Source organism: Sturnus vulgaris, chromosome 1 (genome assembly GCF_052056855.1).
Source record: "Sturnus vulgaris isolate bStuVul1 chromosome 1, bStuVul1.hap1, whole genome shotgun sequence".
In the NCBI taxonomy this organism is placed as follows: Eukaryota; Metazoa; Chordata; class Aves; order Passeriformes; family Sturnidae; genus Sturnus; species Sturnus vulgaris.
Window position 1 is genome coordinate 86,831,653 of NC_142243.1, and position 26,595 is coordinate 86,858,247.

The following is a 26,595-nucleotide window of genomic DNA, read 5'->3' on the forward strand; positions in this document are numbered from 1 at the left end:
TTCCTTTTGAGAACACTGTGGGTAATACCTCCAGCTCCTCCGCTTTCTCACTTTTGAGATTACTACAAATGCAACATCCATGCTCATTACCCCCTTTAGAAAAAACATCATCATCATTTGAGAGCACCCATCCACCTTCCAAACTCATTCTGAAGGTGCCCAGAATGAACAATTTAAAGCAGATGTTCAAAGTGTACATCAAAGAATCGCACAAGGTCGAGTGTCACTTCATCCATTAAGTTCCCCATAAAAAATGTACAGAAGAGTGACTGGTCTCCAAAGTTTATTAAAAATCAAAGAATAGAAAACTTTACATAAAAATATGTCAATTTTAGCTTCCACATAGTTGTCCACACAAAAAATTTAAACATTTTTTTAAACCTGTAGCACATAACCACAGTGATAGCCAGGCCAATTCATTTGGTTCACCATGACTGAAGTGTTACATGATACCACTTTTCAAATGAGTTTTGCTTTAAAATGGACGCTAGTATAAGACACCAATTAAAGCCTCTGAAGGCTCTTTAATGTAGTTATGCTCAATATTGCTAGTGTGTGAAGACTAAGCAGTACAGGCTCATGTAACAGCCCTTAGATATTATTTATGAATCAGCTCACAATTTTTAGAACTTTTTTATTGTTATGAGTCTAGAGCATTAAGACAAACTTTCTGCAAACAGATATGCACTACTCTAGTTTGGAATGTTGCCCTCTCTCCCCTCAAGGACCTGTTTGTGTTTGACAGATTCAGTAATAACATGAACTACTTCTGCTTCAAAGGCATACAGCATATTAAAAAGCTTCATGCTTGACATCTCATTTCAATATTCAAATACCAGTTTTAAAACCTCCTATATCTGTACACAGTATAGATGTCCTGTTAACAGGATTCTTCAGCTTTCTCTGCTAGTGGACTTACATAACTCACCTGTAGTTTTCTGTATAGCTTAAGAACTCTCACTTTAAAAAAGGGAAGTCAGAGGGCATGAGATGTGACCTACTCCCAGGACAACTGTGGTGCTTTAAAAACTCAGGGTTAGGCAGGATGTACATTTTTCAAAAAGTTAAAGACAGTGTTTGTCATGGCAATACACACTTGCATAGTATACCTGTATGCATCTGTAAATTAAGTGCCAGCCACTCATACTGTGTACAACACTGGGCTGTGCTCTCCTGCAACACATTAAAAGTTACTTCTTGTAATGCTTAGAGCAGCTGAAGTACTTTTTATATATTTGCTCTTAACAGAACTAATGCATACTACTATACAGATTCCTTAATGGAATCAACATATTTCCTTTCTCCACATTCCTTAAGCCGGGTACCTCTGTTTAATAGTGTTGTTTCAACCCAAACATTAACAGGTTACATTACTAAAATGCATCAAAGCATGTAGTTCACAGCTTTTTAATTTCATATCAGGACTTGAAGCAACCTTTTTCCCATTCCTCTCAAAAGTTTTACTTCTGGTACTACAAATGTTCGATTTGTTGTCTAGTTAAAGAAAATTAAAACTCATTGGTCAGAGCAAGACAACTGATAGAGGCCAGACAATGAGCTAAAAAACACAGGGTCAAAATGCTTTGGAGCTTAGTAAATTCTTAAAACTGTAAGCCAAATCGCACTTTCATTGTGAATCAAGAAGCCTCAAATATTACCAAATGTCATGTTTATAACACTGCTCAGACAACCTGCCAAAACTATGACCCCAACTTAGATAATGCAACCTGGGAAAGGATCTGTAAATTAAAAAAACCTCTTCCCCTTAAATATAACTTATGTGATAATATGAAATTAAATTAAAAATTCCAAGTTATTGCACAAATCATACTTCCAATATTTACAGAGAAAAAAAATTGAGCTTTGAAAAAAAAAAAAAAAAAGAAAACAGGAGAGCAGCAAATTTACTTTTATGAATTCCCAACTTGATTTGCTGCAAAGAAAGAAAAAAAAAATAATTCCAAGGGGTTGAAGTTTCCTTCACTTCTAAAATAAAAGAAAAGGAACAGATATAGCCACAGCAAAAAAGCTACAGCATTGGTAAATGTCCTTGCAGTTCTATTGTCAGAGCTGCTTCGGCACTGAATGAACCATTGTGGGAAGGCAGAAAACAAACTTCCACATTGAATAAGGCTTCACAGATAAGCACAACTACTTCTTGAAGATGGACTGAACCACCACACAAAGAAACATGCAAAGAAGTCAGCTGCAGATATTTGGCAACACCAATAAAACGATGTGCTGGACGCTGGTCTCCATCCCTCAAGTCGAGTGGCACTCACTCAGTTTGTCTGAACAGGGAAGGTCATTTTGGCATCTGCCATTATCTGCTCAGACTAATAGGCAAGCTGTCTCTGTGTTTTTTCCTTCTCCATATATTACGATTGTACTGGTGGTGTCCCCGGTTACCAACTGGTTGCCTCATGCCTCCACTGTTGACGGGGCTGTAGCCGTTGCCTTGGTTATGAGTTCCCTTCATGGAAAACTTCATTCCACTGTGCTGCTAAAAAAGAAATAAAACAAGGTAAGCATTCATTTAGGCATAAAAACAGCAAACAAAACATATTACCAGTTGTATTTCCTCAACATATAAGTCTACAAAACACTGCTTGAAGTAACTGGTCTTTTCATGCTTTTTTATTTGTAGCTGTGCAAGTCTCAAGGCACTAACAGCTTACTAAGCGTTTTCTGAAGAAAAAGTCTTACAAATGAAACAGTGTAGATTTCAAAGCATCCTTAAAGCCCTTGGATCTCAGTATGAAACTGTACAACTCCCTTATAAACCAGAGAACTTCCACATTAAATACTAATTGTGGCAGATGTGTCTATTTTGGAGTATCTCAGCAAGAGCATGACCAAATGAAACACTTAAGTCTTTCAGAAACATCATGGAGAAATGTAAGGGCATGATCATATGAGGCACGGGGAGTACGTCTGCTTTTCCCATAATCTCAAGTCAGCAACAGGCAAACTAAGTATGGCTTGTGAGGAGCTTGTAAATCCTACTGGTCTGATCATCAGGTTATACATCTCCTAGACTGAGCCTCATATGCAGTCCAAAGCAAAACAATTAAGTGGTCAGAAATATAGCATAACACTTTCTTTGGGGCATCTCCAATAACTTGAAACAAACACTGCTCAGAAGATTTAGCAGCAGCCTGAGTAAACCTACCTCATCATAAGGCACTACAGGCATCTCTAGCACTTAACAGTATACAGTTAATTGGCTTAATGTGTATGTACTTAAATGAGGTACAAGAGTTTCTGAAGATTAAACTGAAAGACTTCCTAAATACTGGTAACATCAACGCAAGCAACCTTTCCAGATGTCTGACAGCAATAACTCAACAGACAACTGACAGCCTACAACAAGAGCTAATTCCAACCTTAAGTGGTTGAACAGGAGCACAGAGCTAACATTTGGGACAATTGCTTAGAACACTGAAACAGCTGCAGCTATTTCATATCTTGTATTTCCAAACAAGTGTGAAGTAGAAAGAAATGAGAACACCAAGCCACTATTACAATTGTGTGCACAAAACGAGAACAGTTATTGAAAGCGTAATTCCATAAGCAACATTTTACTGTCAAACTGTAACTAGAAGAGATACTGAGCATCCAGAAAGACAAAGTGGTAAAGACAAATGTTGAGGAACAACCACAGTTAACTGCAGGGAGGGAAAATAAAAACCTTAAAATGATTTTTGATTTGTACAGTCCTACAGCAACCTAATCAATCTTCAACATACAACTTGTGAACTCGCAAGATAGATACACCAAGTGTTATTTTCAGACTACCAGTGGCAAAATAATTCAAGGAAAGAGAAAAAGGAAATGCAAGCTGAGGATTTTTCATTCTTAAGAGACACTACTTCCCAACATAATTTATTGATGTATGTTTCATATACAGCTTCTAGTAGATGTTTTAGCCAAGTAAACAATACAAAACTAAAAAAAAATTAGAATGTTTTATATTTTTGGCAAGTGGTCCTTCAAGCAAACACACCATGTCACATTCTCATGCAAAGTTTTCTAGTTCAGTAAGTGTATCTCTTATTCAATTATATATAAACATTTACTTGAAATTACATCAAAATACTAAAAAGTACCCTATAATAGTAAAACACTATAAGTAGCCAGTCATCACAGTGACCCTCAACTATGTACTGAGGAAAGACAGAGGAAAACTTCAGTATTGCTACTGAACAGCCAGAATAAAACTGATCAAGGAGCATACAAACTTCCAGGAAGCCAATCCATCCACTTCAGTTGAAAAGGTGAAAAATCTGGGAATTTCTTCCTCAATATGAATGAGGATTCACAAAAATAAACAAACAAAAACAAAAAAAACCCCACACACCTACTGAGAGATGATCCCAAGATCAGACAGGCAACAAGCAGCACAGCAAGTATGACAAGTGCATCTACCTATCCCTAAAAGATGTCATACCCCTTGTTTGCTCAAAAGGTAAACAAGCTTTCCAAGAATGATTAATAACCTAGCCAGAACATGAACTCGAGCTTGTGATGAAGCATTCTGCATTGTTTTTAGGCCATCAAGATAAACACTGTCAATTTACTGGAGCAGGATATGAATCCATCAGTCTTATGACTCATCAGCTGAGAGAGGTTCTTAAGGAAGCTGATTCAGGGATCACTTCCATCAGAGATTACACCTTTGTATTTACCAGTTCTCAACCACACTTATTTTTTGAATCATCACCTTTTAGCATCCTGCATCCTTGGCATTTCACAGCTTAAATGAGAATCACATTTAATTTGAGCCTACTACGGGATGATCTATCGGTTCTTGGAGTAAATTTCTTGTCATTCTGTCCTCTAACTTCTTCATATACTGCTGATGGTGACACAGACCTAGATCATGTACCTCATCTTGTCGAGGTTAAATAATCATTCTTTCTTCACACAGAAGCAATTCCGTATGTTTGATCACTATAAACATCTTTCCTTATTCTGCTTCCATTTGTGTTTTGACTTTCCTCTAATGAGGAAGAAAATGGAAAAATTACACTCGTTATTGGTGTTCTGCAAGAACACCACAATGTCATCTTTACAAGAAACTGTCTGCTCAGGGCCTACCACTCTCTACAAAATTTAAATTATTTCTCTCCCTCCTGATGCATCACCTTGAAAGATCCTCCTGCATCTTTTCTCAGGTAGTCCTTAAATTACTTCACACCATATTTAAGACACGGCTGGAGTTGGGGATAAGGTGAAATTCAGCATAACATATCAGGTTTAAAAGGTTTCCAGGAAAAAAAGAAAACAACAGAAAAACAAACCAACAAACCCCCTAGAACTTAAAAAAAATAATAAAATAAAAGGCCCCAGAAAAAACTCAAGAAAACAAATCTGGTTGCAATAGAAATACCAAGTAATTATTTGCTAAGGAAACCAAATTTCTATTCTTAAATACTGGCAAATTTACTGTACAAAACTGCTGACATTTAAACACTGCCATTATTCAAAAAGCAAATTTATAGTCAAAAATCAATCCCCTACAATTTGAAATAACACAAGTAGCATAACAGAGCTGAAGTCTAAACATAAACAGGCTTCTGAAGTGTTTTGGTCTTTTGTTAGTTGTTTTTTTTTAATCTGATAGCATTTCTAAAGTAAAAAGTAAAAAAGGCAGAAAAATGTTGGCAATAAAGTATCTGTGCTCAACTTAAAAAGAGATTATACATACTGTGCTCCAAAATGATTGCTAAGTACTTACAGAGGTAAAGGAAAAGCTTAGAAAAGGCATAAGGCAGTTTTGAAAGATCACATATTTAGTATTTTGTTGTTAAGAGTACAGGATTAGAGGCTGTGAGTGAATCTAGTTTGCAGTTGATCAGACTTGTAATCAAACACACACCTCAAAACCATTTCATGTGAAAGAGTATTCAGTGCTAACTTAAAATGTCAATGGCACATTAAGTATCCCTTAAATAACCTATCACGTATTCTCAAAATATTTCACAAAGTTTGCAATTATTGTCAAATTCTCTGCTTTAGGCTTGTAGCACTCGCTGACTTCCCGAGAACAACAACATCTGTAAATACACTAACAAATTTAACTACTACTTCTTTCTGAAATAGATTGATTGTTTTGCAGAGAAATAATGGACAGTGGCCTAACTAAAATTTTAGACACAACTGCATAAGCAATAAGCCAATTATTATGAGGCAACCTAGCCTCATTACTTTAGATTAGTAACAGGATTCTGCAAGATACTTGCACATGCTACCTAGATGTACTCTTAACCTGGTAAGATTTCCATGTGGTTTAGAATTCTAAGCTGAAGTAGAGACAAACCAAAATAAGTTCTTCCAAAAGTTGTTTAGTACTGGCAATCTAGGGAAATAAGGCTCAAAGCACAGCAAACAAAGACACTTCTCTTTTCGGGACCTACAGGCCACTTTCACCTACAACTGATAAAATCTTGAGTCCTGCACAGATTTTATAAAATGAGCTCAAACTCTCTTCTGCTGTTGGTAAAAGGGGAAATTTATGGAGCCCACCATAAGAACAGCAAAGAAAAGAAAAACCAACATGGGGACTAAAGACAGCTCAAAAGCAAGAAAAATTTTAGATGTTTCTTACCTTCCAGCACAAGAAACTCAAAAATAAAAGCTGCAACAGAGCAGATTATTTCAATATTTCATATCTTATTTCACTTCATTACAGACTACTGGCAGAGCTACCACACAAAGGTCAAGGTTCTCTTCACCTTTCACAACATGTTAGGCAATACTAGTATGAGCATCTCCAAGACAAATTACTATTTTTTTATAGGGAGCAGAAAGTCTAGCGCCAAAATGAGGGACTGACAGTAGACAGTAGTGTCAGCATCACAGCAAATACTGAACTACGTTATGGTAAAGAAAGTAGAATGACACAAAAAATAAATATCCTTTTTGATCTTGTCAGTACCCAAGTTTCAAAACTGTGGGACAAGAGTCAAAGCAATGCTACCAGAAGACAGAACTCATACTGCAACTTTGCTGCTGTTGTGACATGGGCCATGAAGTGTATCTGCATACTTGTCACTACACAGAACAAGAGATAATAGCTTCTTTAGCACAAAGCTGACAGTTTCAGACCTTAAAGAGAAATCTTACCTCACTCAGAATTCTCACTTTTGATTTAGATCAGAAAAACTATTACTACAGTAAGAAAAACCCTTTCCAAATGATGAGGTGATATCAATACAGTACATGTGAAAAAGTCTGTAGAGGAAATGCATATGTGATTATTCAAATCAATCTCAGCTTGTGAGCAAAAATCTGACTACAATGATGCCGAAAGATAAAGGACTGCTATGCAAACAGAAGGTATGATTTCCACATTTCCATAAGTCTTTTATTTATGGTGGGTTTGTTTATATTTCTAAGAAACTACTATTTAAACTTTGTCTTTCCCACAACTCAAAAAGCACTCGGGAAGCAACCACCCATGGGGTCAGAGGATCTCACACAGCCCTATAAACATCTAGACTAGATATTTATATGGAGACCTCTGGAGATCGCTCAATCCAACATTCTCTTGTAAGCAGTCAGATTAGGTTATCCAGGGTCTGGTCAGGCAAATTCAGTTTCCACACATGGAAGGACAGCACCACAAAAAGACTATCTGTGTAAGTATAGGGCAACCTAGATGAAAAATCTCTACTACTGTTTTCAGCTGAACAACCTCTGAAACTCAGATCCAGTTTTTCCTTCTCTTCATTCCTTAGGAAAGGAAATAAAACATCTCCTAAGTTTTGCATATGTTAAAAACCAAACAATGTTCTGTCACACACAGAAGATCAGAGTCTGACATTTAGAATCAAAATTGTTTCCAAAGTAGACAACCATAGTCTACTTCCTATGAAAACACATGGACAAAAATGATTCCACTCTAAATGAGAGCATTCCTAATTTAAAAAAATAAAATAAAGTCATTTGGATGCATAAAGAAGCCTTTAGTACCTAAACAGCTTAAAAATGCCATTGAATAAATCAGGTAATTTCTACATTGAAATTGACATACCGAAAACACTGAAGTATCTCAATGTACAAAGGTAATCCTGCACGCTTCTGCACTGACGTGAATTAAAATGTGTCTTTACAAACTTATCCTTCATCCAAGTGAGCTACACCTAACTGTTTCCACTCTAAGAGAAATTTTGATTCAAATCCCTGACTAATTATGTTTGCAACACTGTTAACCCTCCAGCAATCATCTCAAGAGATACTAGCAGTATCAGTGAGACAAAGTGACACCATTAACAATTGTTCTGGATAAAAGCAAACTCTGAAACAAAGTATGCTAGCGACTAAAATGCCTGTAATGCAACATAAAAAAGCAGTTTTTAAGTTTAAATGTTCTGCCTTATTTGGCCAAATTCAAAAGAATCTGAAAAAAAAGTAATCTACTCCTGCAAGTCCTTTTACAAGTTTTGGCTGTGGTATTTAAGCACTGACATTAAGGTTTCATTTCCTAGTTGTCTCCATAGCAACAAACATATTCCCAATCAGACACCACTCCTCTTTACTGGAGACTTTCTCAGACACACTAGAAGCCAGACAGTGCAACAGAGGGAGACTGGTGCTTACTGGCTTTAGATACTTTGGAATCAAAACATAACCCTTTGAGGGGAAAAAAGAAAGCATCCTAAAATTTAAATGAAAGAGCTCTTCTGACCTAAGAAAAAGGAAGTTTCTTCTGTCTTCATTTTGGTAACCTAGCGAACAGCAATCCAGCATGAATGAAACTTATGTCAAAGCAGCAACAGGGAATGTAGTCCCCTCTTCTCTTTGGGAAATTACCAAGCAATTTCTGCCCCCTCTACTGTTGCGTTCCCTAGATACATTGTAAATGGTACATCCCGTGACCCCTGCTGTGCCCTGTATCTTGGTCCCTCTCCCCTCCTGGCCACACAGAGCTGGCTGGGATCCAATTTCTCCCCACCCCCCCTTTCCAGACCCTAGAAAAGGTCAGGACCCGCTGACCTTGCACTCTTTCCCGCACTCTTTCCCGCATTTTTCCCCCTCTCTCTTTCCTGCACTCTTTCCCGCACTCTTTCCCGCATTTTTTCCCCTCTCTTGCCCCGTTTTCTTTTTTCCCACTTTCTTTTTTCCTGCACTCTCTTTCCCGCACTCTTTTTCCCGCACTTTTTTCCCCACTCTTTTCCCGTTCTCTCTTTTTTCCCCCCTCTCTTTTCCCTTCCCTTTTCACTCACTACCCACGAGAAATAAACCTGTAACTTTATCAGGGGAAAGAGCCTCTTTTGATATCTTATCTACGTCTTTGTGGCTAAGGCCCAGAGGAATATCATCCCAACACCTGAGCTAGACCGGTGGAAGGTGAAAGACTCTGTATCGGCCGGGAAAAAGCCCTAACAGTTGGCGCCCCACGTGCGTGTTTCTTTAAAGCACCCACGTTTCGCTGTGATCCCTAATTTCGGGATTCGACCAGCATAGGAGCTGATCAACTAGCTAAAATTTCTTTAAGCTGCATTTTGTGCAGTTCGAAGACTTTTCAGCACGAACCGGCAGCCTGTCAGTCCCAGACAGGTCGGTTCAGGACGTGGATCCACTACCGTGTACACAGACGTGTCTGCCTGCAAGAAAAAAGGTGAGTTAAGCGTCCCTTTCCGGCGGGTGGTTCCCGGAGCTCCGCGGGGGGGTCTCACCGGTGGCATTTTGCCGGCCCGGAGCCGTCCTCGGAAGGACAGGCGGCGCGGGCGTGTTTGCAGCGCGCGCGGCTTGGAAGCCCTCGGCCACGTGGTGCGGCGCGGGGGCTGGGGGGGGGCTGGACGCGGCCACCCCAGGCGCGGCACAGCAGGCAGGCAGCTTTGATCGGTTTCAAAGCTGCGGCACAGGGAGGTTTTTTTGCGGTTTTTTTTGCGGTTTTTACGGGTTGTTGCGGCGCGGGGGCGGTCCCTACAGCGGCGCGGGCGCCACACGTAGGTTTTGCTGACAAAAAACGGCGAAATTAACATCGGTTCCGCATCTAGTAAAGCCTGAAAACCGTGGTGTACGTCTTAACAACTAACTCCTTTCCTGTGTTTTAACGGTAGTGGAGTAGATATAGTGCAAATTGCTAACACTATGGGGATACAGCAATCTGCTTTACAAAAGAGTATAACAAAACAACTCAAAGAAATACTAAGTTCAGGAAATGTTTTAATATCTAATAAAAAACTAGCCCGTTTTGCCAGCTGGCTGTCTGTTGAAATATCGGACCTTGAATTGCAAAATGTAAATTCGATTTCATTTTGGGATGAAATAGGGAATTTATTAACTTCAAAAGTAGAAAATGGAGATAAAACTGCCTCTGTATTCCTTCCGATATTCTTACAAATTCGGAAAGTTTTAATTCAGACAGAAAACAACAGACAGCAGCAGCAAAATGATTCAAGCTCACCTTCCCTCTCCAAAAATCCCTATAACCATAACCTGGAAAGCACCCCAGGGTCTCCCTTGGAAATGCAGCATGCTCAACACGGCTGTAACTGTGCTGAAACCCCAAATCCCCCCCAGTATCCCGGTTCTGACGATTTTTCTAAAATTATCAGCTCTCCTTCCTTGTTCCCTTCCCCCGCTGGCCACGAACACATGGCCGTATCTGGACAGGTCAGGATTGGGGTCCCAGATAGCATTGGACATGCGGTTCAGGGGGTGGGGGAGGGCCGATATGGTGACAGCCACGTGTCTCCTCCTTCATCCCGCAACCCCCTTCCCCCTCCGGTCCCTGCCCCTAAGCCTGTCCCCTCCCATAACTCCTCCCTGCCCTCGGCTCCACCGCCCCCTCCCCCCTCCAAGACCCTGTCCTGCCTGGTACCTGGCGACCCCGCCCACAGGTGTTGCAATCCTGAATTCCACCACCCCTCCCCCTCTCCGGTTTCACATTCCTTCCCTCCAAACTGCTGCAGGGTGGGGGAGGTCAATGTAGCCCCTGCTGGGTTCAGTGCCGGAGGGGGTGGGGGTGGGGAGGGATCAGCCCACAGCCCCTGGGGGATGGATGGTGCTCCCGTGGTGGGGGGAGGTGGGCAGCCTCCTGGGCCCGGTGGGGGGGGGATGCCCAAACCTGAAAGTCAGCACCAGGAGAAAGAGTATGTACCATCAGTTGCTCCTGTAGTTTATCTTGGTAAGAGAAACGGAAAAAGAAGTTATCAGCCTTTGTCCTACCAAGATAAAAAAGAAATTTGTAAAGTGCAAAGAGAATTTGGTAGGAATAGTGAAATCTTTAAAGGCATAATGAGAGCCACTTTTAATTCAAACGAATTGGTTCCACATGATATCAAAGAGCTTTTCCGGTGTCTGTTAACCCCTTCTGAATATGATCTATGGGAAAGCCTATGGAAAAGATCTTTAAAAGTGCTTTTACAAGAGCTTTTAAAAAGCTCAGATAATGCAAAGGATGCTGATAATAATGATATCACATATGAACACCTATGTGGGGAGAAAGATTGGCATTGCCCTGAAAATCAAACCAGAGTACTATCTAAGTCTGTCTTAGATAAAATATGCAATGTTGCAGAAAAAGCCCTTAATCAATTACCAACAGTAGATACTAAAGGCAGTTATATTAACATTAAACAGTTTACCTCTGAGAGTTTCTTACAGTTTGTGGACCGCCTTCGTATGCAAGTAGAGAGACAAGTGTCTGATCCAGTATTACAAGCTGAATTAATTAAAGAAATGGCTCAGAGGAATGCTAATGAAACCTGCCGTAGGGTTATCCTTGGCCTTCCCCTGGAGCCAGCACCTAGCCTAGCACAGATGATTGAAGCCTGCGCCAGAAAAGCAGAACTGTTCAGTGGACACGAAAGAAATCCAGGACTGGCACACCCAAGGACCATGGCAGCTGTAACACCGGAAGCCAAGAAGCAACCAGTGACACCAGAGCAACTGCAGCACACCATCTGCTTCCAGTGCAAGCAGCCAGGACACTTCGCCAGGGACTGTCCACACAACCAAAAACAGAAGAAAACCAACAAACAAAAAAACTAACTTTACAGCGCGTACCCGCCATTAACACCATAGCGCGCTCGGCTATAAATACTGCGGGCTCCACACTGGCAAAAGACTCTCTCTTCATAAACAAAAAGGGGGAGGATGGGATAGAGGGTGTGGGGATGTATGTCAATGAAAATATCAAATGTTCAGTTAACAAGGTTTGGAAGCCACTAGGCCGTTTTAGGCTTGTGACTACCAGAGGTTTTCATTTCAGGTCACCTGATTGGACAGTCATAACAGTGGACTTACCTAACAGTACACAGGACGTGACGTTAAACCACATGAAACTGGACAGTGAGTACTTTGTTGTCGGTGACACAGCACACACACCCCTAGAGATTGAGGTGGTTCCCATGACCATCAAGGGAAGCATAACTAGCCTCATTCTCCTGGCACGATGTCCTCTACCACCATATTACCTGGCTGAGGGACAAATCCTTGCCCAGGCCATTCCTGTTCCACAGGAGGTCCCAGTAGATGGAAAATCACCTGAAGTCTACTGGGCAGAAGTGGTGGGTGAGGACAAGCCCTCTCTGGCATGCAACCTAACCCGTGGATCAGATCACCTCCATGTGGAGGGGGTACTGGACACGGGTGCTGATGTGACTATCATACCTGAAAGGATGTGGCCATCACATTGGGAACTTCAGCCTGTGGCAGGCAGAATCCAGGGTGTAGGAGGAGTAAAATTGGCAAAAATATCAAAAAGCATCGTACAAATTGAGGGGCCGGATGGAAAATTGGCTAGCATCCGTCCATTTGTTACAGATTATAAATGCCCTCTATGGGGGAGAGACACCATGTCACAGTGGGGGGTAAAATTAATTATCCCTAAAACTCCTCGGGATTTTTAGAAGCGGCCACTGTGGGGCGCCCTACCCAAAAGTTGAAATGGCTAGATGATACCCCAAAGTGGGTAGCACAGTGGCCCATGAGTAAGGAAAAGCTCAGGGCGCTTGAGGAGCTTGTGGAGGAACAATTGGCTAAAGGCCACATAGAAGAGACCACAAGTGCGTGGAATTTCCCGATTTTTGTGGTAAAGAAACCAGGGAAAGACAAGTGGAGGCTGCTCCACGACCTCCGGGAAATAAACAAAGTAATTGAGGACATGGGGTCTCTCCAACCTGGAATGCCTTCTCCAACAATGCTTCCCAGAGATTGGCAATTGGCTGTTCTAGACATCAAGGATTGTTTCTTCCATATACCCCTACACCCAGAGGATGCCCCACGGTTTGCCTTCTCGGTTCCTACCATCAACCGAGAGGCCCCAATGAAGCGCTACCACTGGAGAGTTCTGCCCCAGGGAATGAAATGTAGTCCCTCCATCTGCCAATGGTATGTGGCTTCATTGCTGTCCCAGGTGCGTGCCCAGAGAGGGGAGGCCATCATCCTTCATTACATGGATGATGTGCTAGTGTGTGCACCCGATAACTCTCTACTCCAGGACACACTTGACCTAGTGGTTAAAGTTTTAACCTCTGCTGGATTTGAATTGCAGGAGGACAAAGTCCAAAGGATGCCACCTTGGAAGTACCTGGGCCTGGAAATCACTGCACGGACCATTGTTCCGCAGAAATTGGAAATTAATTGTAATCCAAAAACCTTAGCAGATCTCCATTCCCTGTGTGGGTCATTGAATTGGGTTAGGCCCTGGCTAGGCCTCACTAATGAGGACCTAGAACCTCTCTTCAATTTATTGAAAGGGGACAGAGAGCTGCTTTCTCCCAGGGAACTGACCCCAGAGGCAAAGACTGCAATCGAAAAGGTACAAAAGACCTTAGGAGAGAGGCAAGCTCACCGTTACCAGCCCGAGCTGCCCTTCAAATTCATTATCCTAGGAAAACTGCCACACTTACACGGGTTAATATTCCAATGGATCAAGGAACAGAGAGAGTCACTCTTAATCATAGAGTGGGTCTTCCTCTCCCACCAGAGATCCAAAACTATCACTAAGCCACAAGAGTTAATAGCACAACTGATTCGGAAAGCAAGGATCAGACTGCATGAATTAGCTGGCTGTGACTTCACATGTATTCACCTCCCTGTTAAACTGTCTGAGGAGGGAAAGAACTCTCCTGACAAATTGACTAAAGAGATGTTTGAGCATTTGCTCCAGAGCAATGCCAGTCTCCAATTAGCCCTGGACAGCTACAGAGGACAAATATCAGTCCATGCCCCGTCTCACAAGCTGTTTAATGAGGAATTCCACCTCATTCCTCGTGAGAAGAGGAGTAGGAGACCACTCAAAGCTCTCACAGTGTTCACGGATGCATCTGGGGCATCCCACAAGTCGGTGATGACTTGGAGAGATCCTCAGACTCAGCATTGGGAAGCTGATGTTGAGTTTGTGGAAGGGTCACCCCAGGTAGCTGAACTGGCAGCAGTCGTGAGAGCCTTTGAAAAGTTCTCAGAGCCAATAAACTTGGTAACAGACTCAGCCTATGTAGCGGGGATAGTGTCCAGGGCAGAGCAGGCAGTGCTCAGAAACATCGAAAATGAGCAGCTTTTCAGGTTGCTTTCCAAACTAATTTATTTGATTTCTCATAGAGAACATCCGTTCTATGTGATGCATGTGAGATCACACACAGATTTGCCAGGCGAAATTGCAGAAGGGAACCGTCAGGCAGACTCCCTTGCAACCCCAGCAGAACAAGCCACCCCAGCAGAACAAGCACGCCTTCCTGACATCTTCCAACAGGCAAAGCTGAGCCACCAGCAGTATCACCAGAATACACCAGGTCTAATGCGTCAGTTCCAGCTAACACGGAGTCAGGCTCGAGCCATTGTGGCCACCTGTCCCAACTGTCAGCTGCACACCATGCCATCAATGGGCATGGGGGTAAACCCCCGAGGTCTTGGCAGTTGTGAGGTATGGCAAACAGACATCACACACATTCCTAGTTTTGGTCGCCTCAAATATGTTCATGTAAGCATTGACACATATTCAGGCGCAGTCTATGCCTCTGCCCATGCAGGAGAAAGGGCTATGCATGCCAAACAACACCTAGTGCAAGCCTTTTCAGTGTTGGGGATCCCTAAGGAAATCAAAACTGATCAGGGCGCAGCGTATAAGTCCAAGGAGTTCCTGGAATTCGTCCAGCAGTGGGGAGTGGAACATAAAACTGGCACCTCCCACTCCCCCACAGGCCAAGGTATAGTGGAGCGAGCCAATCAGACACTCAAGCAGGTTTTGGCTAAACAGAGCAGTTCAACTGTGTGGATGTCTCCACAGCAGAAGCTCTGCAAAGCCATGTTTACTATCAATTTCCTAAATTGTTCATTTGAAAACATGAGTCCACCTGTGGTACGTCACTTTAACAGTAGCAAACAATTCAAGTTATCCCAACATCCTCCAGTTTTGATTAGGGACCCAGAAACCTGGGAAATCAAAGGTCCCTATGAACTTGTTACCTGGGGGCGTGGCTATGCGTGTGTATCCACTCCCTCAGGCCCTCGGTGGATTCCCCAAAAGTGGGTGAAACCGTTTGTTCCCAAACATCCTGCTCCAACTGAGGAGAACGAAGAACAAGTAGCAGTGGCTTCAAAAAGAAGACGCCGACGGAAAAAAGGAAAAGAAATCCTCATAGAAGGTGGCATTCCGGCAAATAGAGACTTTTAATAGGTTTTATAATGTTTGTTTTTCCTTCTAGAGAAAAGCTTCTCTTCTCTCAGTCCCGTGATGAACCCCATCCAAGCTGTCTTCCTGCTAACACTGAACAGTCTAGCAGCTGCATGGATTGTCCCTCAGCCACGTCAGAACATCTAGGTGACCCTGGCACAGACGCTCCAACAAGAAAATAGATTTTCTCTTGCTACTACACGGACATGAGTGCCAGGAATTTGAAGGACTTGGCTGTATGGACCTGACCTCGAGAGCTCCTAACATCCATGCTGCCCTCCGAAACATGAACAACTTAATCGGACAAGTAAAGCAAGAATCTGAAGATTGGTTCAATGGACTGTTCAAAGGCTGGGGACTCACAGGGTGGTGGACATCTATAGTCAAAACAATTGTGTTAATTTTTGTTATTCTTTTCCTTGTAATAATGGCATTCGGGATCCTACGTCACTTGGTTTTCAAGGCTATTCATAGTCTCATTCCCTCTACCTCAGTAGTCAATCACATAGAAATGAAAGACTTGAAACAATCTAACCCTCCCGCCAGCTACAAGTGGTGGGCAAAATCGTAATTTGAATGATACCAATATCCTTCTTACAACTTTGTTAAACAAAAAACGGGGAGATGTTGCGTTCCCTAGATACATTGTAAATGGTACATCCCGTGACCCCTGCTGTGCCCTGTATCTTGGTCCCTCTCCCCTCCTGGCCACACAGAGCTGGCTGGGATCCAATTTCTCCCCACCCCCCCTTTCCAGACCCTAGAAAAGGTCAGGACCCGCTGACCTTGCACTCTTTCCCGCACTCTTTCCCGCATTTTTCCCCCTCTCTCTTTCCTGCACTCTTTCCCGCACTCTTTCCCGCATTTTTTCCCCTCTCTTGCCCCGTTTTCTTTTTTCCCACTTTCTTTTTTCCTGCACTCTCTTTCCCGCACTCTTTTTCCCGCACTTTTTTCCCCACTCTTTTCCCGTTCTCTCTTTTTTCCCCCCTCTCTTTTCCCTTCCCTTTTCACTCACTACCCACGAGAAATAAACCTGTAACTTTATCAGGGGAAAGAGCCTCTTTTGATATCTTATCTACGTCTTTGTGGCTAAGGCCCAGAGGAATATCATCCCAACACCTGAGCTAGACCGGTGGAAGGTGAAAGACTCTGTATCGGCCGGGAAAAAGCCCTAACACTCTACTCATCTGGACATGCATAGTCACATCTGTTTTTCTGCTTATTTCCAATGGGCAGCACTGCTTCATAAACTGTTCTGCTCCCCCAAGTAAAATTTCAAACTGCTGTCAGCAGAGTAAAAGAATGATTACCTTGGAAAAATGATGTATGATGATCCTGAAAAGCACAGAAACCTGTGCCAGGAGCTTAATCAGCCCCTGAACTATCTGGAAATTCTCCAATTAATTATGCAGCACATAAATAGCATTGGTAATCACACCAAATATGTTTCAAAAACGAAAATACCAGGAAGCTTTAACAGCAGCAAATTTGCCTTGAAGGCAGTAATTTGTTCAAAATACAGTTAAGTGCTCTTGGCACCTCCTGCTTTTGAGAGTTGTACTCGACATCTTGGTGCAGATTTCCAAGTTGAACTGAGGTGGAAAAAGTTGCCACGGAGAAAGCTAAAGACACCATACAGACAAATGAGTCCCCTTCAAAATTTTTATATTATGAAAGACTTGCTTTTAAGAAAGTCTTCCACGTGTTCAAATCTGCCAGGGCAGGAGTCCTCTTAGATGGTAGAATGTGCCTATTAACAGTCTAAGCTAGCTGAGTCTCATCAACTGAAAAGAAAAGCTACAATCTACCACAGTAACTTCCAGAAAGTTGGAAGTAGAAAGGAGATATTTACAGTATTCTCGGTAAAATGATTTCATTTCCCACTTCTGACTCAATCATAAACTTTATCAAAAAAACCCACTTCTACTTCACAAAATATAAGCTTTTGGTAAATTCAATGCAAATAGCCTATTATCCCACTTCTAAACTATAGGTAGCAAGAAATTCTTCTGATTTAATGTGATTCTCAAAAGCACATCCTTTATTAAGCAAAGCCACAGAAAAGTTCCTACTTTTAAACATATAAGTACTATAAAACTACTAACAGAACAGTTAACAATCACTTGAAAGGACAGCCAAGGAACAGAAAGCCACAGAAAGTGCTACAGAGCAGTTGCTTTCCAAGATTCAAAATTCTAGCAGAGATCCAAAACTCACACAACACATTGCCTCTTCACAACTATGGCAAACACTCAGAATGCCAACTTGTATTGTACTAACAACTGCATGCCTCCTAACTAGCTCTAGGGTACTTCTTCAGAAAATCAGAGCTGTTAAGGAAAGAATAATCTACACTAAGTTTATATATTAGATGAAGTTTAACTTAAAATAACTCCCCACTTTTATTTTAAAGGAACTTCTAAAATTTCCAACCAGACTGTATTCACTCGCCAGTGAATACTCAATTGCAGACACTATAATAGAAATATATTATTCCATTAGCTTCTCACTAATACATTGTCTGTGCAGGTAAGCTGGGATTGCCTAGGCGGGACTGAGCAGTAGGGAAAGAAAGGAGGGGAAGAATCTGTGTAATCAGTTAGAAGCTTAAAACCAAAGGCAAGTCAAGTGATGTGATCATTTCCCCTCTACTCAGCACAGGTGAGGTCACACATGAAGTGTTGGGCCCAGGTCTGGGCTCTCCAGGAACAGAGATATGGACAAATGGGAGAGTGTCCAGTGAAGATCTATGAAGTAAGTGCTGAATCAAATAAAACAAGGAAAAGTCATTAATTTGAAAATCTCCCAGCCCTTGATTCCTAAGAACTCTGATAGAAGGACTTGGAGAAGAAGGAAGAGAACCTGACCAAAACTAAGTTTCAAAGAAACCAATTCACTATTTTGTTACCATAGGCAACCTAAAACTCACAATTCGCATTAAGCCTCGAGTGAGGCATGTTTGACTAATAGCTTTAATTATCAAGACTGACGGAGTGTTTTCCTACAGAAAGATGCACTGAGGTTGTATCAGAATGGATACATTAGTCAAAATACATTCAGGTCCCAGCACATTTATGCACACAATTTTTTGGTAAAATTTTTGTGCACATGTCCATAATTAATCTTCTCTACCTTTAAAATGTACTACAGAATATTAGAAGTGTAACCAAATCTGTTCTAATAATTCAAAAATCAAGACAACTGAATAAGCCTAGAAAGGTCAGTACTATTCCTTAAAATTAAAAAACTGTCTTACAGCTCCACCACCTATACGGTGATATAAATTAAATAGCCTAAAGATCTACAAATATCCAAACATGCTAGTTGGGCACAAGGACTCTCAAATACAACTCAAGGAGTCACACACCCGACACTCCTTCTTTAACTTAAGTGTCTGTGTTGTGGAAGGGCTCTTCTACTGTAACCCCTTCCCACCCTTTGCTCTCCCCGCACCTCTGACACAGCAGGTAAGTACTTTCATGACCACATGAAGCTCAGCACATGCTCTATGAAGGCTCTCCTCAGAGCTTTCAGACTGACAGCACAGCGCACACGACCTGCACTTGCGATGTGATCGCTTGCTCGTGACAGAGTTGCTGGCTCATACCTGATTACTGGCGGCCATTATCAGGGCTCTCGGAGGCGCAGATTGGGGTTTACCACTTGGCAGGGGCAATGCGGGTGCTAAACTGGCCATAAGCTGAGTCGGTGCTTGAAGACTGAACTGGTAAACATTAGGAGCTGTGCAAGGTGGTGTATCTGATTCCTTTTGGCAGAGAAAAAGGGGAAAAGAAAAGCAACTTTACAGAAAGTACAGTATATATAGACTATGCATGTGAAAATGCACCCAAATATCAACTCAAGTGAATACTGTAAAACATAATGATTTTTTTCAATAGTAAAAAAAAAATAGTAAGATAAAAACCAGCACTATGCTTATTTTATACATCTAGCAAAAGTTTAACTGAACCTCCATTGAGAAGACAATGTCAATAGGTCTATGGCAATTACAGGCCAGTTCCAGTCAGCACAAATCTACAGTAAATTCAAACTAGAAGATGAGAACTTAAGCTGGGAAAAAAAAAAGAACAGCAGCAACACTCTGGGCGATAGAAGGGCAAGAATTTTAGTTCTCATGACAGATTTGGTCCTCAGAACAGTGTTCTGATTTATATGGCCAAGTTTCTGTAATTGTTACAATCTTCCACTCTACCCAGCAACAGCAAAGTTAGGGCTCCACCTACCAAGAAAAAAGTTGATGCTCTGCCAGTCAGGACAAGTATATACACACCAGTCACACACACCACTGCTCTTGGGGAGTTCTGCTCCTCTCATTTTCCATCTGAAATCTGAAGGGTAGCTCTTCAGGGAAAGCAAGATGGATGCAGGATAACAGAAAAGATACTGCAGTGGAACTGATATCACTGATTACTACTCTTCCTCTTTCCAGCCTGATCACCTGCAATCTCAGACGCATCCTAAGCAGACATACTGGTGATGCTGAAGTACTGTGTGATTGGAGCACCTAACAGCAAAAAGGCAAGCACAGATCCAGGGGTTTACAGGAATTACTGAAGTCTGAAAACACCCAACTACCTCAGTTCTTAAACGATCAATTCTTTTCTAAATTGAGAAAGGTGGAAAGCAAGCTACAGCCTTTTAAAAAAACTTTGAAGACAAAGACTCTTGTAAAACTTACTTTCAGCCATAACTTAATGGCAGAAGTAGCTTCCCCTAAATTTCACTGCTGTTTTTTACCACATTCTTCACTCCAAAGTATTCTGAACTTAAAAACAATGGAAAAAACTATTCTTTATCTCAAGCCACTAGTGGTTTGTCCACTGCCAGCTATTAGGTTCAAAATATAGCAAGAGATGGGGGTTGGCCATTTAGTAGTTTAGAAGTTACCATATTAAAAGGCATTATTGGCTCAGGTCATCACAGATCTTTACTGTTGAAGTAATTACTGAAGTATTCTATTGCTCTGTCTCTAAAGATTAATTGCCTGGAAGCAAAGACTCTTCACTTAAACCACGTAAACTTTAAATAGATCTCCAGCACTACTACTTGCCCTCAAATGGCCTTGTTTTCTAAATTAGATTCTTCAGTTAGAGAATAGGATGCTCAAGAACAGAAACAAGAAAATGTTTAAAAGCTTTTCTTGGGGAAAAAGATTATATAAAGTGAGACTGACAACTGTGAATACTGAGCAGCCTAAGCGATGAGCTACTACAAAGCAAAACTTGCATCCCAGCTGAATTGAATACTCACAGTAGAAAGAGCCCTCAATAAAATCAATTTGTTAGAACAACCAGTCTTTTATTGGTCTGTATAAAGTTGTGCTTACCAAAAAATACGATCTAGAAAGAAAGAAGCTGCTCTCCTATTAGTTCAACTAGTGGCAAAAGTTACAGTATGTCTCTGTGAAGCAGATAACTGCATCATGAATTCACTAGAGAAACATTATACTCATAAAAAGAATATGTGCAGAAAGTTCTTAATAACGAGATCAGATATTTATTCTTTAATAAATATGTTTGTCATAGAGGGAAGCTATAATGCTGTAGCAGTGACCAAAAATTAAGCTTAGCTGATGCCTGGATAAGATGGCATTTTTCTCCTTTGTCCAATCCTACAGTATCAACCATGGGAGGCTAAGGTCTCCACAAAGATGAGTTTCCTTGGACACTTTTGGTCATGGAATTATTCAAAAGCTAATGAGAAGAGGGGGAAATGAACAGACAAGTTCTAAGCATGCTCACAAGTACCCATGAGCTAGCAGATGGGATGGAAAAAGAGATCTTATTGTCTAGCCAAACCAAAGTGCAAACATACTGCAATGCAGCCTTCACAAATCTGACCAAAGTACAATTTTAGTGTCTCCATTCAAAGGATCTCCCCTTTCTCTTCCGCTTAGAGACAATTAGATCCCTGAAGGTTCACATACCTGACCCAGATGGGACACTTGTCATTAATGAGATTTCCAAGGGGTTTTAAAGCAACAAAAAGTTGCTTGAAAGAAAAAGACTAGCAGATGGAAAAGGGTACCACATCATTTAACTGAGATTAGATTTCATCACAAACGAAGCTTGCGTTGCTTTATTTTAATTTTGTAATAGGTATGTTCTTCTGCCTCAAATTTATTTACCAAAACCCATCTCATACAGGTAGATGGTATCTTTTTTCTAAGGCAATCCTGGATTGCCAATGGCATTACTGTATGGAGCTGATATTGTGACTTCTCAAGAGCATCCAAATCCTTTCATAAAGAACAGCATTACCCTTCTTAAACTGAAAGATTAAACTCAGATCAGAAAACTGAGCCCAATGTGAGCAAATTTTCCTTAAGCACAGCCTACACTGAATGATGAAATCTTTCTTGGTCTTCTGGACCAGATTCTTAAGCGTAACACAAACTTGAAGCACTACAGAAGTTCAGATGACAAGTAAATACATGGACAATACTTTTGACATGTACACATCTGGAAGACAAAAGCTCTGACCACTACTAGGGTGAGGGCTACAGAGGTCACATTAAAAAAGACAAATATTCACTAAAGGGGTAAGATCCCTTAATTGATTTTAGCAGATAATGTAGGGCTAAAGCTACAAGACTGTACCTTGTAGCAGCACCTCATCCTGCAAAGAAAATATCTTCTAAAGATATGCTTCTGGCAACCAAGAAAGACTAACAGATGCAGGTTTACCCTCCTGGGACATTTCCATATTAAAACATGCTCATTAACCAGTTTCAACTTCCTGATTAAGAACTTAGTATGTGGAAGGAAGATTTCTACTACTCATAGCCCTGATTACTGAGGACTCTAGGTTACTTTAACACTGGAAAAAATAAAGTATGGAAGACACCCAGAAACTCAAATGTTAATGATGAATTTCTGCCTAGACAGAAACAGTGAAACACTGCAGTCATATGAAAGATGAGGAACTGAAATCCAGACTTCTCTTCCTGACATAGGATTTTACAAAGTAAAATCATTTACTTTTCTGCAAAATGCATCTCCTATTATAATAAGACCCAGGACCCCATCACCAAGGGAATATTTACTTGCCAAAACCTCATTACTAACTAGGTCTGGCTATAAGAGTTTATTTCAATTCCATTAATAACTCAAGGCTTAAGATACCTGGTAACTTCTCAGTTAACAAGAGCTACCATTTCAGAGCTTTCCATTTCCAAGACAGTATGATTTCTTAAGAGCTGAAGTCGTCTACGATTAATTCACGACCCCAGTGTGTTTAAGTTTGGCTCAATGCTAAAGGAGTCTAACTGTCCTAAAGTCAGTATTCAGAAAGAAAAACGTTAACAATAGAATGCAAGTTTCATAGTAATGTGATGGATTTGGGTTTTCACCACCCTCTCCAAGAATAAACTATAAAAGTCTTGGCAAAAAGATCCTTATTGTTTCCATCCTCAAAATTTCTTCCACTAATTAAACAATTTTTTTCCTTTTTCCCACAACACTCAGGAGCTGGAAGTTGTGAGAGAACAATGACCATTTCAGTACAAACTCTATTTCATCTTTGAAAGCAAAGAACTGAAAATTGTTGTTTATAGTTAACACTTTACACCGTACATTTTCAAGTATTCCTCTTATTTACAATTACAGTGATCTAACCGATGACTGCTGCCAGTCTTACTCCTTCTGCTGCTTTTCCCATTCCAGCCACCTCCATTGCATTAGCATCTGACATTATTATGTGCTAATTCACAGAGGTGAACCACAGAAACAGTAATCTTCTTATTACTAGTTGCACTTTCTGAATCAGCTCACCACAGGATTAGGTGAACACCTGTGCAGAAAAGCAGGAGCAGCTAATGAAAGAAAATTGGGGTAGCAAGTATATCCTATTACTGAATTGGCTGAGTAAAGTGCAAAACCACAATTCTTTGAACATAAAGCAACACCAGAGAACTTCAGACATTTCATAGTTTGGGGCCATGTACAGGAGAACTTCAATGCATGCTCTCACTTGAATGTCTTTAGCCCCAGCACTGTGCTTGACAAACCACCGTGCTTCCAAAAGTGACTGTATGATCACCTCCCTGCCCTCATCCCATTTCTTCCACATTGTGTGCCATTTCCTTTCTTGGTAGGTGGAGCCATAAATTCAACAACGATTTAAATAAAGTAGAATTGAGATGAACAAAATTTCTACTTCTACGGAAGGTCACAAGACAATTTGCATCAATACAGTTGCTCCACTTCCACTGGCCAGTCTATAAAAAATAGAAGCCTTGAGTTACAGTGAAATTGGTTGCTTTTTCTGCCTTTCATTGCAAAAAGAAAATATCTTGATCATTGTGATTACAAAAGGGGAGAAATGAAAGAATATATAGGATACACAAGCAAAATGAAAAATATGCATCCTCCAAAAGCATTACTGCTTGTTTTACAGAAAGACAACTGAAAACATTATCTAATTAGTATCTTCCAGATTAAATACAAGCCCAGTAGCCCTTCAACACCTCTTTATACCCTGAGAGGCCTGACTGCAAGCTTATTCCATGTTTTATCAATACTCACTGCATTTCAGATAAACCATCTTAAATAAAAAAGTCACAAAAGTGCATAATTTAAAACTTCCTTTGTTGCCCCAATACTTTTATTTCACAAGCTTTCAGATGGTCAGAATTGCTAACAATATAGAAATATCTCCACTTTGATTTTCAAGTTATGCACTAAATTACAGGACTCTGAAAGATGAACATGCACCATACTAGAGCATAATAATAAATTTAGTTTTTCTTCCATCCTAAAATGGCTTAAATACCTCTGTGGAGTTTTTCATGGGAGGGAACGTTAAGATATGGCAAGATTACAGCTTAGGCTTTGGCAACAGGAACTCATCTGAAGACAACTCAAATTATGTGCTTCTCTCCTTACTTTATTGACCTCACAGCAGTAAAATCCCACTTTACTTGCTGAACTACAGATTCCCTCTGTATCCTCTGCTGCTTAGAATAACTTATTAAATAAAATTACTTTAGAATTTTGTATTCAAAATTGTGCCTCCTGCAACTTTGCAGGAATTTAAGTGGATATGGAGAAGAGACTACTCAAGGAACTGATACAGAAGAGCATAAGACAGCATAAAACTCCACACTGAGATACAGGTTAAAAACCTCAAAAAGAAACGTGGGGCCATACACAGAACAAGGAAAATAGGCAAAATCAGCAGTGGAAAAATTTGTTCCCCTCTAATCTGCATAGCAAGAATAAGAAAAAAGAATGGAGCTTTAAAGGATTTGGGAGCTTAAACTCTTAAATGCCCCAAATCAAATGTCAATTAAATGCTTTTCCCCAGTAACACCAGGTTGTCTGTCTCTGCACCCAGGGCTGCCCACTGCTCTATTTGGAGACAAGCTGTCTACAAGTCAGCACCTGCATCTCTCTGAAGGCTAAACATCAAGAGACTTTTTGAAGAACTTGCCTCTATTTGCTCAGGAAGGAGTGAAGCTTAAGACAAAAACCTGCATTATTCTACTCAAAGATGATAAACTATTCATACATATTTGAACATTACTTTGGTTAGGACATGAGAATATTCAGGCATGTAGAAAGAAGACAAAAATTTGTACAGCTCCTGCTCTCAGGCTGAGAATTTTATTAGGCAACCTCCTTTTGCCCCCACTTCTTATACACATTTTAACTGCAACTCTACAAATTAATCAGTCATTAAGATGGATTTAACAAGGCTACAAGAAGAGCTGTTACATATTCTGAACTGTCTGTCCCTCTACTGCAGATAAGCATGCCTCATGCCTGCTAATTTAATCACTTTTTAAAAGCGCAACATTTATCCAGACAAGATATGTCATATAGTCTATCACCTCCCTCTGGGAATATGGAAGCACAATAGTTTGTCCTAGTAAGCTGAAAAATCTGACTAATAGGAAGGAAGGTGAGATAGCTGATAACTTCACTAAGCATGTTGAGTTCAAGTACTAAACTACCATTACTGCAAAGCAAGTAACAGTTCCAAAAATCAGTGTGGATCTTGTATTCATTCAGCAGAACTGAAAGAACAATGAGTCTTATTCATATCAGTCATATTTATATATTAATTTCAGAATGTAAGCATCCAATCAAGGTACTGAATACAAATTACTTCAGTGTCAGTGAAAAGACAGATACACAAAACATTGAAGATTTTGCTCAGCAGCTTATTCTCTAGCTGATGGGGCTGAACCATGGGCAGATCAAGCACTGACATTCTGATGAAAGGATTACAGTTAAAATTTCAAGAACCATCAGAAAGAAGATATTGTAAATGTTAAAAACTTCAAAAGAGGCAAGCATTGTGTCATCTTCAAAGCTAGACTACAGGGGTACCTTGTTCACTGAAACTTTAACTACCTTGGCATGACTGCAGAACTCGGAGGTGTTCAAGAAATTATCTCACAGAAGCCCACACAACATTATCACCAGAAACACTGGGATAAGGTATATGAAATCTGTTAGAAACAAACTTCTAACAGACAACTTGGAGTTTCTGTGATGGACTGGATATGACATTATACATCCATAAGGTAAGAGAAAAGAGCTTTAAGAATTTCCTATGAGTCATTTTATCTGCTACTGATATGCAGGCATCACTGTCACATAAAATGTTAAGTTTTATTTGGCATAACATCATCAGAACTGCAGAACATACTTAGAACCAGAAATCAAACCAGACCAAAATGCAAAAACATACCTAAGATTATTTCTTACTTGGCAGAGACTGTGATCAAGCAGTAGATATTCTCTAGCTTTACTCTAGGACTCCTGAGCTAATGAAAAGCATCCTTCCACGTTGATTAAGCAACAAGAAATCCTGGTCACCAGTTATAGAGTGCAGGTCCAGAATGAAAAAAAAAAAAGCACCCAGAAAAAAATACCTCAACCAACCAACATAGCATTTTCAAGAGGAATTTGGTCAGCTGCTTAGACTGTAAGACT

General features: G+C 40.7%; 1 protein-coding gene across 4 annotated transcripts in view; it reads right to left on the bottom strand.

Annotated features, from left to right (window-relative positions):
* Positions 1-266: 266 nt before the first annotated feature.
* Positions 267-26,595, bottom strand: part of TENT4A (terminal nucleotidyltransferase 4A) — a 65,368-nt gene continuing 39,039 nt past the window's right edge. Inside the window, exons 11-12 of one of the 4 annotated variants that reach the window (XM_088171177.1) lie at positions 19,239-19,397; positions 267-2,500 (exon numbers count right to left, since the gene is read on the bottom strand). In XM_088171177.1, the coding sequence (XP_088027303.1) occupies positions 2,324-2,500; positions 19,239-19,397 (336 nt within the window). In that variant the 3' untranslated portion in view covers positions 267-2,323. Of the gene's footprint in view, positions 2,504-19,238; positions 19,398-26,595 lie in introns of all 4 variants that reach the window. The other 3 variants (XM_014872309.2, XM_014872311.2, XM_014872310.2) reach the window with 3 other exon arrangements.